Raw genomic sequence first — 12,607 nt, 5'->3', positions numbered from 1 at the left:
CACTGTTTAAATTTTAAACACATTTACCTCTGAGTGAAGTCACACCATCTAAAGATCTAAATCATGGATTATCTCATTACAGGAGGACATGGTGTCCATCATGGAGCTGCTGCAGAGAAACTATGTGTTCTAGAATAACAAAGACCTTATTCACAATGGCACCCTATTCCCTTTATAGTGCACTACTGTTAACCAGGGCCTATAGGGTTCTGGTCAGAAGTAGAGCACTATATAGAGAGTAGGGTACCTCTTGAGACACAAGGAGTCCTGTATTAGTTGAAGAGGGAAAACAGTCTGGAACTCTGAATATGGTATATCGTGCTAGTACAGTACCATGTAGGTAACAGAACCAATTAATACTGATATTCTACAATTCCATGATCATTTTATATTATACAATGTGAAGGAAATTACCCAGATCTGAAAATATATAAACACTGCTCAAAAAAATAAAGGGAACACATAAACAACACAATGTAACTCCAAGTCAATCACACTTCTGTGAAATCAAACTGTCCACTTAGGAAGCAACACTGATTGACAATAAATTTCACATGCTGTTGTGCAAATGAAATAGACAACAGGTGGAAATTATAGGCAATTAGCAAGACACCCCCAATAAAGGAGTGGTTCTGCAGGTGAAAACCACAGACCACTTCTCAGTTCTTATGCTTCCTGGCTGATGTTTTGGTCACTTTTGAATGCTGGCGGTGCTTTCACTCTAGTGTTAGCATGAGACGGAGTCTACAACCCACACAATTGGCTCAGGTAGTGCAGCTCATCCAGGATGGCACATCAATGCGAGCTGTGGCAAGAAGGTTTGCTGTGTCTGTCAGCGTAGTGTCCAGAGCATGGAGGCGCTACCAGGAGACAGGCCAGTACATCAGGAGACGTGGAGGAGGCCGTAGGAGGGCAACAACCCATCAGCAGGACCGCTTCCTCCGCCTTTGTGCAAGGAGGAGCACTGCCAGAGCCCTGCAAAATGACCTCCAGCAGGCCACAAATGTGCATGTGTCTGCTCAAACGGTCAGAAACAGACTCCACGAGGGTGGTATGAGGGCCTGACGTCCACAGGTGGGGGTTGTGCTTACAACCCAACACCGTGCAGGACGTTTGGCATTTGCCAGAGAACACCAAGATTGGCAAATTCGCCACTGGCGCCCTGTGCTCTTCACAGATGAAAGCAGGTTCACACTGAGCACGTGACAGACGTGACAGTCTGGAGACGCCGTGGAGAACGTTCTGCTGCCTGCAACATCCTCCAGCATGACCGGTTTGGCGGTGAGTCAGTCATGGTGTGGGGTGGCATTTCTTTGGGGAGGGCCGCACAGCCTTCCATGTGCTCGCCAGAGGTAGCCTGACTGCCATTAGGTACCGAGATGAGATCCTCAGACCCCTTGTGAGACCATATGCTGGTGCGGTTGGCCCTGGGTTTCTCCTAATGCAAGACAATGCTAGACCTCATGTGGCTGGAGTGTATCAGCAGTTCCTGCAAGAGGAAGGCATTGATGCTATGGACTGGCCTGCCCGTTCCCCAGACCTGAATCCAATTAAGCACATCTGGGACATCATGTCTCGCTCCATCCACCAACGCCACGTTGCACCACAGACTGTCCAGGAGTTGGCGGATGCTTTAGTCCAGGTCTAGGAGGAGATCCCTCAGGAGACCATCCGCCACCTCATCAGGAGCATGCCCAGGCGTTGTAGGGAGGTCATACAGGCACGTGGAGGCCACACACACTACTGAGCCTCATTTTGACTTGTTTTAAGGACATTACATCAAAATTGGATCAACCTGTAGTGTGGTTTTCCACTTTAATGTTGAGTGTGACTCCAAATCCAGACCTCCATGGGTTGATAAATTTGATTTCCATTGATAATGTGTGATTTTGTTGTCAGCACATTCAACTATGTAAAGAAAAAAGTATTTAATAAGAATATTTCATTCATTCAGATCTAGGATGTGTTATTTTAGTGTTCCCTTTATTTTTTGGAGCAATATATATATACACACACACACATAAAAAAAAAATAAAGGGAACACTAAAATAATATATCTAGGCCCAGACAGTAATCTCTAGATGCAAGCACACAGAATTGCTCACAGTCCAAACTATGATGACCAGCCCCTCATAAAATCCTTCTACACATTGCAGCCAAAAGGTCTTCAAGCCAAACTCCATAAGTTGGAAGAGCAGTGAAGACAGACATGTGGCATATTGCTGCAGCAGCATTGTGTCTGTGTGGCAGGGGGACTGTTGCTTAAATCCCTCCCTCCCCAACAGGCTGCAAATGACTCCTGGAGTCACACAGTGGTCCACTGACTGGTGTAACAAAGACCAGGTCAAGGGGCCTGTTCTAGAACCTTCCAGTAGAAATAGATTGGGTAGAACAGTTGTGATTGTCATGTAGAATAAGGAATCGTGTCAATTCTATTCAACGCATTTCTATCTGTAACATTCACTTAAATGACTACAACCCTGACCTCTCAATCCAATAAACCCAGAGAACAACACACACACAGATTATTGAAGAACAGAAAACCAACCTAGAATGCTGAAGCATCTCAATACCTCGTTGTGATTCTTCACCGTCAGTGGGTTGCTGTAGTCAACAGGTGCACAAACCTGGAGGGGGAGCAAAATGAGAATTACTGTACATGTAGGTACATTAACCGTTATTCATACAAATCAACCAATCCATATTGAAAAGGAAGTTTGTTCTTGATTCAGTCTAATTGATGTTGACCTAAGTGCAATCAAACCAATTTGAAATTTCAAAGGTGCATAGGGTGAGTCAAAAACCATGTGACTACAACAGGAAGTGATTTATTATGTATCCTGTTATAGAGAAACCTTATAGTCAGTGTCTAGTATCACTAGCTATGCTAAATACAGAAAAACATCCTATTGACATTGTGCAAACAGCCCAGGCGGAGTGACAAGGAGCTTTGTGTGTTCAAGGAAGTCCTTTTAAATCAAATGTTATTAGTTACATCAACAGTGTGCAGCATGTGTAAAAGGTGCAGTGAAAGGCTTGCATGCTAGCTCCCTCAACATTGCATTGTACTGGTGCCATCAGGGGACGGTCACTTTGCCGTACCTGCTGGTTTAGAGTAGTGAGCAGGCTGTCGATCTGCGTCTCCAGAACTCTGCTGCCCATGTTCACAGAAGCATCCAGAACTTGACACAGGCTCTGCAGGGGAGGTGAAAACAACATGAGCTGATTAGTGAGCAGAGCAGACAGTGTTGGGAAACTATGTAGACTAAAATACTGATACAGGACTCATGAATGACTGGGAGAGTAGGACTCCATTAAAGAAGAAATGCAAGTCCCAATCAACATAAATACCAGAGTGTCAGACTGCAGAGTACCCTGGTCTGAATCGGTATGTGCTTCAGTCAACTCCACAGCTAACTACCACTGTCATGCCAAGACAACCAGACGTCTTGGCGTGAGAACATGACAAGCATACCTCCTGGGGCAGCCCTACCTCCCGGGGGCCCTACCTGATTGGCAGGCCACTGGCAGGTCAGCAGAGTTAACTATTACACACACAGATCTGGACCAGGCAAACTGCTGAACTCTCTGGGTGACTCACATACAGCACTTTATTCCCTGTATAGAACACCAGCAGCGGTCATTAGAGGCCGACCTACCTTACTGATGACGTAATGCTCCGTGTTCTTCTTGTACAGGGAGAGGATTGTGGGAATGAGTTTGGGAAGCTGCTCCTCCAGTTTATCATGGGCCATCAGGTGACTCATGGATCCCACTGCTTCTGCCACCGTCAGTCGTAGCTACGGCCCCCAGGGAGAGAGAGAGAGAAACACCACAGTTAGTTGTAGCTACAGCCCCAGCCAGGGAGAGAGAGAGAGAGAAACACCACAGTTAGTCATAGCTACAGCCCCAGCCAGGGAGAGAGAGAGAGAGAAACACCACAGTTAGTCGTAGCTACAGCCCCAGCCAGAGAGAGAGAGAGAGAGAGAGAAACACCACAGTTAGTCGTAGCTACAGCCCCAGCCAGGGGGAGAGAGAGAGAAACACCACAGTTAGTCGTAGCTACAGCCCCAGCCAGGGAGAGAGAGAGAGAGAGAGAGAGAGAAACACCACAGTTAGTCGTAGCTACAGCCCCAGCCAGGGAGAGAGAGAGAGAGAGAGAAACACCACAGTTAGCCATAGCTACAGCCCCAGCCAGGGAGAGAAAGAGAGAGAGAGAGAAACACCACAGTTAGTCGTAGCTACAGCCCCAGCCAGGGAGAGAGAGAGAGAGAAACACCACAGTTAGTCGTAGCTACAGCCCCAGCCAGAGAGAGAGAGAGAGAGAGAGAGAGAGAGAGAAACACCACAGTTAGTCGTAGCTACAGCCCCAGCCAGGGAGAGAGAGAGAAACACCACAGTTAGTTGTAGTTACAGCCCCAGCCAGGGAGAGAGCGAGAGAGAGAAACACCACAGTTAGTTGTAGTTACAGCCCCAGCCAGGGAGAGAGAGAGAGAGAGAAACACCACAGTTAGTCGTAGCTACAGCCCCAGCCAGGGAGAGAGAGAGAGAAACACCACAGTTAGTCGTAGCTACAGCCCCAGCCAGGGGGAGAGAGAGAGAAACACCACAGTTAGTCGTAGCTACAGCCCCAGCCAGGGAGAGAGAGAGAAACACCACAGTTAGTTGTAGCTACAGCCCCAGCCAGGGAGAGAGAGAGAAACACCACAGTTAGTTGTAGCTACAGCCCCAGCCAGGGAGAGGGAGAGAAACACCACAGTTAGTTGTAGCTACAGCCCCAGCCAGAGAGAGAGAGAGAGAGAGAGAAACAAAAGTTGTAGCTACGGCCCCAGCCAGGGAGAGAGAGAGAGAAACACCACAGTTAGTCGTAGCTACAGCCCCAGCCAGGGAGAGAGAGAGAGAGAGAGAGAGAAACACCACAGTTAGTCGTAGCTACAGCCCCAGCCAGGGAGAGAGAGAGAGAAACACCACAGTTAGTCGTAGCTACAGCCCCAGCCAGGGAGAGAGAGAGAAACACCACAGTTAGTCGTAGCTACAGCCCCAGCCAGGGGGAGAGAGAGAGAAACACCACAGTTAGTCGTAGCTACAGCCCCAGCCAGGGAGAGAGAGAGAAACACCACAGTTAGTCGTAGCTACAGCCCCAGCCAGGGAGAGAGAGAGAAACACCACAGTTAGTTGTAGCTACAGCCCCAGCCAGGAGAGAGAGAGAGAAACACCACAGTTAGTTGTAGCTACAGCCCCAGCCAGAGAGAGAGAGAGAGAAACAAAAGTTGTAGCTACGGCCCCAGCCAGGGAGAGAGAGAGAGAAACACCACAGTTAGTCGTAGCTACAGCCCCAGCCAGGGAGAGAGAGAGAGAGAGAGAAACACCACAGTTAGTCGTAGCTACAGCCCCAGCCAGGGAGAGAGAGAGAGAAACACCACAGTTAGTTGTAGCTACAGCCCCAGCCAGAGAGAGAGAGAGAGAGAAACAAAAGTTGTAGCTACGGCCCCAGCCAGGGAGAGAGAGAAACACCAGTTAGTTGTAGCTACAGCCCCAGCCAGGGAGAGAGAGAGAAACACCACAGTTAGTCGTAGCTACAGCCCCAGCCAGAGAGAGAGAGAGAGAGAGAGAGAAACACCACAGTTAGTCGTAGCTACAGCCCCAGCCAGGGAGAGAGAGAAACACCACACTAGGACTGTGTCCCAAATGGCACCCTCATCTCTACCGTGTACTATTTTTGACCAGATACAGCAGCATCAGGTTTGACCAGAACCCTATCAACCCTAAGGGTTCTGGTCAGAAGTAGTGCACACTATAGGGCAGGGGTGTTAAACTCTTTCCACGGAGGGCCTAGTGTCTGCGGGTTTTAGTTTCCTCTCAAGACCTAGACACAGCCAGGTAAGGAGTTGTTTACTAATTAGTGACCTTAATTCATCAATTAAGTACAAGGGAGGAGTGAAAAGCAGCAGACACTTGGCGCTCCATGGAATTAGTTTGACACGTGATTTAGGGAATACAATGCCATTTGGGACACATACAATCACTGGAAAAAGATTGAATCAACCAAGTCCACATCTAACTGAAGCAGAAATCTGTTTACCAACTCAGAGACGTGGAGTCATGTTACTTCTGGCACTCTCAAACATAAAGAGAGCAGCAGTTATGCTGCAGTTACTCTGTGGCTAATCATGTCATAACCAAAATGGAGGAATACAGAGTTTATGACCAGATTACAGATAAGGGACTATTTGTTAGCCCACAAGCCTAGACCAACCTGTACTGTGATTATGTCCTCTACTCAGAAACCACAGGAAAACATTTCTGCATAACCTTGCTGAGAATTAACCAGGCAAATATGTCCAGGAAACTCTCCTAAATGTCTTTATTCATCTGATATCAGTCCTGGCTGTGACTGTGGACCTCTCTCCTCCCTTCCCTATAAATACCAGCACACAGTCTAAGGGGTTGCGTTCATCAAGACATCCCTACAACAGAGGGACCATTGAGACAAATGTAATTAGGAGAAATAAATTGGTTTCCTGCTCCTCTTAATGTAATGTACCTTGGATTCCCTGCTCTGGAGCCAGCTGCAGTAGAGGATGTCGTAGGCTGCGTAGATCTCGCTGGAGAACGTGTCCTTTCTCACCGTCGGGTCGGGAGCTTTGTCCAGGTTGGCTAGGTACTCCAGGATACTCTCACTGAAGTGGGACAGAGCTGGGAGAAGGAGGGAAGGTCTGTAAACTGGGTCTGGTAATACATGTTTAACCATGTACAATAATAATAATAAAATATAATGCTACAGTATGTTGGACATAGTGCATCTAGTCCTACCAGAGGAGAACACTCACTTCATGTTGTCCTGCTTGGCCATGCCCAGCATGTACAATAATAATAAAATATAACGCTACAGTATGTAGTCCTACCAGAGGAGAACACCCACTTCATGTTGTCCTGCTTGGCCATGCCCAGCATTGGGAGCATGGTGCCCAAGATGGCATTGAGAAACGGCACCATACCATAAACTGTCAACAAAAGTAAGATTAGACGTTAGACTCTACCTCTATTACAATGCCAAGAGATCTCTAAGCAATTTGAACACACTGAGGGGGATAGTCTTTGTAAAGACCAAACTGCTTCTCGGAAGCTATGTGACAGGACAGAAAGGATACATGTCAGCAGCCTCAGTATTTAGACAGCTCTATACAGTGTGCTTGACACCGTTGTGTCTGGTGTTTGCCTACCGTTGGATTCAGAGAGGCTTGCTAATGTTTGGACCACAAAAAAATGAGGCAGGATCCCTGGCTGGAACTTGCTGAGGATTTCCTCCATGATGTCATTGATGTACTTGTTTCCCACAGCAACCAGAATATTGCTGGCTGCCTGTTGCCAATCAGGTACAACATCCTGTAAAAACATGAAAACTGAGCTGTTGAATCAAACCCTGGGCCATTGTTTTCATGTAAATACAAAAACTAACAGATACTATCCATGTGTTCAGATTGATGCAATGGCCTCAATGTTAGAACAAAGTATAACCACTGATAAATCAAGTACATTCTCAGATGAATAACTAGAGTACATGTAATATCAGGCTAAAAGCATAGAAATTGAATGACCAACTTTGTATTTCAGATGAGACCAAATAACAATCATCAGAAACAATCTAACCTTTGATCGGGTCATTTCATCGGAGGCCAAAGAAATGATGCTTTTGATTTTCAGGTAACTGATATCGTCTATCTTGGTCTTCACAATCAGCTCAATCGTCTGCAGTATGACAACTCTGTGCCCAACGATAAGCTGCAGGAATATAAGTTTACATTGTAATTCACTTCAAAACACAGGCCTTAAGTCTACATGCATTAATGTCAACACAGTGGCCTGTATGAAAAGTCTCTCCCATACAGTACATTTCCTCATCTCTTTTGTATTCATATCATTGGTGCAGCACATGCAGAGTCCCAGTCAACAGAGAAGTGATGATAAGGTCTCCAGCTTCTGGAAGGATGTGTGTTATTGCGTCATGTTAGAACATATCACATCCTAATGCAATCTTGTATTATTTCATATTGTTGTTGCACTGTCGAGAAGGAACCTGCAAGTGAGCATTTCATTGGACGATGTATACCATGTGTATCCCATGCAAACGACTAATACAACTCTAAAACCTTATCTCTCCAGCATTGTAAGGAAATCTGCAGCACAGAGCAGCATTGGTGCTGTCTGAAATTGCACTTGCATCAGAGGACTATGGTCACACAGTACAGTAGCCTTCTCATATCTAAGAACCCTATCACCATCACACCTCCACTTCCCATGTTTTGAGAGTGAAAGTTAAATCAAGGATGTTGACAGGACAGATAAATGGCTGAAATTAGGAGGAATGACACCTCAAAAACAGAACTAGAAATCTATGCTGTTATTCAGGTACAATGGAAACATATGATTGCCACAGTAGGTTTTAAACATCAGGCTTGTATTACAATTGTCTTGGGTCTTGGTAGTAAAAAGATTATATTAATATTGTTAACATAGAGCAATGTTTACATAGGCCAGCATTGAGCACCAACTACCTCAACACAAATACAGACACAGATAGCCTACAAACATGAGCCACATCAAGTTCAGCATAAATTGCTAATGAGACTGGGGACGTTCTATTATAGTGTTCCAGTCTCTCTAATCAACAGTAAGTGGCAGTAGTAGTGGTGGTGTCTGACCTTGGGGTGCTTGACCAGGTAGTCCTGGCACATGGACAGGACCTTGTTAGGCTGCTGCTTCCCCAGGGTCAGTATGGACTTCCTGACCTGCTCCCTGACCACTGGGTCCTTGTCATTGGCTGAATCCAGCAGGGCCAGGGTCACCTCTGACGGGGAGAGAAGACATGGAGGAGGAGTGAGAGAATACAGAATAGATGTGGAAGAGTGAGACACAAATGAGAGACCTGGGGTCTATTCATACCACCAAACAGCATGCAAGGGATAGCCAATATCAAAAGAGGTAATGGCATAAGCACACAACTATGAAAAGAGGTCACTCACGCTCCACATCTGACTCCTCCATTGTGCCTGTCTGAAGGCTGGGACTGGAGATATTTAGGATTTCATTTGGTGGTCAGAAAGGGTTCAAACTTGTTCATCTGGTTTCACCACACTGCAAAGAGAGAAAACATGCATGTTTGACATGTCAAAGAATGTAGCCTATGGTAAAAGTCGGGCGAATGGAGAGAACACCAACACAATGTGATTATTATTCATGTGCTTAAAACGGTGCATTATATTCTCACTGGCGATGATGTTCAGTAACATCATGACTAGCTCAGTGGCGTCACTTTGTGTGGCAACTTTAAGACTAGTGCAAACAGCCACATGACATGTCCTATGCTGGATACAAACAAACTGAGTTGCAACACACCGTTGCAGTGCATGACAAAGTAAATCAACTGTTAACTAGCTGTCAAATCATAACGAGCCTGAACCTGAAAACAGTCAGAGAGAAGTGCAGCACTTCCTTGTCAGACCAAGACTTGTTTTTCTTGGTTGGGATATTACTGTGGCTAAGTTAGCTATTCCACATGTTCTGCGCTGGTAAGTGGTTAATAGTATGGTTGTTGTCAATATGCTATAATTGAATTTGGATACATGAAGTGTCGTCGACCTATTTTGTCTATTGCTACAGGTGACAACAAGCTAGCTCTGTTTCGACTGAGACAGAAGGGCAAGCTCTGTAACAGAGCTTGCTAGCGGTCACCTGTAGCAATAGACAATGTGGGTCGATGACATTTCACGTATTCAATTCTAGTATATTGACAACATCCATACTGTTAACCTTATACCAGCAGCGACCATGTGGAATGATGAGCGTCGTCAAATGCAGCAAAGTAGGCTCCCCACCTTTCAAACAGCCCGTCTGACAGGCTAGCTGGATGTTAACTAACTAGCAAGCAGGCTAGCTAACGTTACACACAATTGCAAGGATGAATCTCCTCACGCGCAGTAATCCAGTGAAGATGCGATGTATATTGTCCGATACTTGGCTGACTAACTGTCTTCCACTGTGATATCGTATTTTTCCTCAATATAAAGAGAGAGACTTGTTAGCATCCAGTAGCTAGATTAGCTCTACGCCACTGCAACGCATCGCAGGTTAACACCCCTAATCATGTGCGTCGAGTCAGTGTGGGCGTGACTTTGACAGCAGTTCAGCAGGTTGAATGATTTTGATCCATGTGATAGATCACTGACTGGATATCACGAGGTACGTGAGATATCACTTTTCTGTAACTTTTGCAACGTTATAGCCATAGGAAAGTAATGTGTTTTTGTGTCATGCATCATGACTTGAAATACTTTGACAATGTGTACTGGATACGTCTCAAAATCTATGTTTTTATATTCAATTTCTATTTTCTATCCAACAATTACAGCAATATTAGCCATATTACTGCGAGCATGCGCTGACCAACCAGCAAGTGTATTCACCGACATTTTCAACCTCTCCCTGTCTGAGTCTGTAATACCAACATGTTTTAAGCAGACCACCATAGTCTCTGTGCCCAAGAACACTAAGGTAACCTGTCTAAATGACTACTGACCCGTAGCACTCACGTCTGTAGCCATGAAGTACTTTGAAGTACTTTGAAGTACATCAACACCATTATCCCAGAAACCCTAGACCCACTCCAATTTGCCTGAAAAGATTTGGCATGAGTCCTCAGATACTCAAAAGGTTCTACAGCTGCACCATTGGGAGCATCCTGACTGGTTGCATCACCGCCTGGTATGGCAACTGCTCGGCCTCCGACTGCAAGGCACTACAGAGGGTAGTGCGAACGGCCCAGTACATCACTGTGGCCAAGCTTCCTGCCATCCAGGACCTCTATACCAGGCGGTGTCAGAGGAAGGCCCTAAAAATTGTCAAAGACTCCAGCCACCTTAGTCATAGACTGTTCTCTCTGCTACCATACGGCAAGCTGTACCGGAGCGCCAAATCTAGGTCCAAGATGATTCTAAACAGCTTCTACCCCCAAGCCATAAGACTCCTGAACATCTAGTCAAAAAGGCTACCCAGACTATTCACATCCCCCCCCCTACCCTCTCCACACCACTGCCACTCCCTGTTGTCATCTATGCATAGTCACTTTAATTAACTCTACCTACATGTACATACTACCTCAACTAACTGGTGCCCCCGCACATTGACTCTGTACCTTTACCCCCTGTATATAGCCTCCACATTGACTCTGTACCGGTATCCCCCTGTATATAGCCTCCACATTGACTCTGTACCGGTATCCCCCTGTATATAGCCTCCACATTGACTCTGTACTGGTATCCCCCTGTATATAGCCTCCACATTGACCCTGTACTGGTATCCCCCTGTATATAGCCTCCACATTGACTCTGTACTGGTATCCCCCTGTATATAGCCTCCACATTGACTCTGTACTGGTATCCCCCTGTATATAGCCTCCACATTGACCCTGTACTGGTATCCCCCTGTATATAGCCTCCACATTGACTCTGTACTGGTATCCCCCTGTATATAGCCTCCACATTGACCCTGTACTGGTATCCCCCTGTATATAGCCTCCACATTGACTCTGTACTGGTATCCCCCTGTATATAGCCTCCACATTGACCCTGTACTGGTATCCCCCTGTATATAGCCTCCACATTGACTCTGTACTGGTATCCCCCTGTATATAGCCTCCACATTGACTCTGTACTGGTATCCCCCTGTATATAGCCTCCACATTGACTCTGTACTGGTATCCCCCTGTATATAGCCTCCACATTGACTCTGTACTGGTATCCCCCTGTATATAGCCTCCACATTGACTCTGTACTGGTATCCCCCTGTATATAGCCTCCACATTGACTCTGTACTGGTATCCCCCTGTATATAGCCTCCACATTGACCCTGTACTGGTATCCCCCTGTATATAGCCTCCACATTGACTCTGTACTGGTATCCCCCTGTATATAGCCTCCACATTGACCCTGTACTGGTATCCCCCTGTATATAGCCTCCACATTGACTCTGTACTGGTATCCCCCTGTATATAGCCTCCACATTGACCCTGTACTGGTATCCCCCTGTATATAGCCTCCACATTGACTCTGTACTGGTATCCCCCTGTATATAGCCTCCACATTGACCCTGTACTGGTATCCCCCTGTATATAGCCTCCACATTGACTCTGTACTGGTATCCCCCTGTATATAGCCTCCACATTGACCCTGTACTGGTATCGCCCTGTATATAGCCTCCACATTGACTCTGTACTGGTATCCCCCTGTATATAGCCTCCACATTGACTCTGTACTGGTATTCCCCTGTATATAGCCTCCACATTGACTCTGTACCGGTATCCCCCTGTATATAGCCTCCACATTGACTCTGTACTGGTATCCCCCTGTATATAGCCTCCACATTGACTCTGTACTGGTATCCCCCTGTATATAGCTTCCACATTGACTCTGTACCGGTATCCCCCTGTATATAGCCTCCACATTGACTCTGTACCGGTATCCCCCTGTATATAGCCTCCACATTGACTCTGTACTGGTATCCCCCTGTATATAGCCTCCACATTGACTCTGTACCGGTATCCCCCTGTATA

General features: G+C 46.2%; 1 protein-coding gene across 11 annotated transcripts in view; it reads right to left on the bottom strand.

The window, feature by feature from the left end:
- Positions 1 to 10,193, bottom strand: part of LOC110519250 (maestro heat-like repeat-containing protein family member 1) — a 37,529-nt gene extending 27,336 nt beyond the window's left edge. For 4 of the 11 annotated variants that reach the window (XM_090188321.1, XM_036937374.2, XM_090188341.1 and 1 more), the window contains exons 1-10: positions 9,876 to 10,193; positions 9,024 to 9,135; positions 8,703 to 8,848; positions 7,651 to 7,782; positions 7,224 to 7,386; positions 6,906 to 7,004; positions 6,545 to 6,696; positions 3,660 to 3,800; positions 3,103 to 3,195; positions 2,549 to 2,627 (exon numbers count right to left, since the gene is read on the bottom strand). In XM_090188321.1, the coding sequence (XP_090044447.1) occupies positions 2,549 to 2,627; positions 3,103 to 3,195; positions 3,660 to 3,800; positions 6,545 to 6,696; positions 6,906 to 7,004; positions 7,224 to 7,386; positions 7,651 to 7,782; positions 8,703 to 8,848; positions 9,024 to 9,045 (1,027 nt within the window). In that variant the 5' untranslated portion in view covers positions 9,046 to 9,135; positions 9,876 to 10,193. The remainder of the gene's footprint in view (positions 1 to 2,548; positions 2,628 to 3,102; positions 3,196 to 3,659; positions 3,801 to 6,544; positions 6,697 to 6,905; positions 7,005 to 7,223; positions 7,387 to 7,650; positions 7,783 to 8,702; positions 8,849 to 9,023; positions 9,136 to 9,875) is intronic. The other 7 variants (XM_090188329.1, XM_090188377.1, XM_090188351.1 and 4 more) reach the window with 2 other exon arrangements.
- Positions 10,194 to 12,607: the final 2,414 nt, after the last annotated feature.

The sequence above is a fragment of the Oncorhynchus mykiss genome, chromosome 2 (genome assembly GCF_057628025.1).
Source record: "Oncorhynchus mykiss isolate SJ-2025 chromosome 2, ASM5762802v1, whole genome shotgun sequence".
Lineage (NCBI taxonomy): Eukaryota > Metazoa > Chordata > Actinopteri > Salmoniformes > Salmonidae > Oncorhynchus > Oncorhynchus mykiss.
The sequence above is the reverse complement of the archived record's forward strand: the minus strand, read 5'-3'. Positions and strand labels throughout refer to the sequence as shown.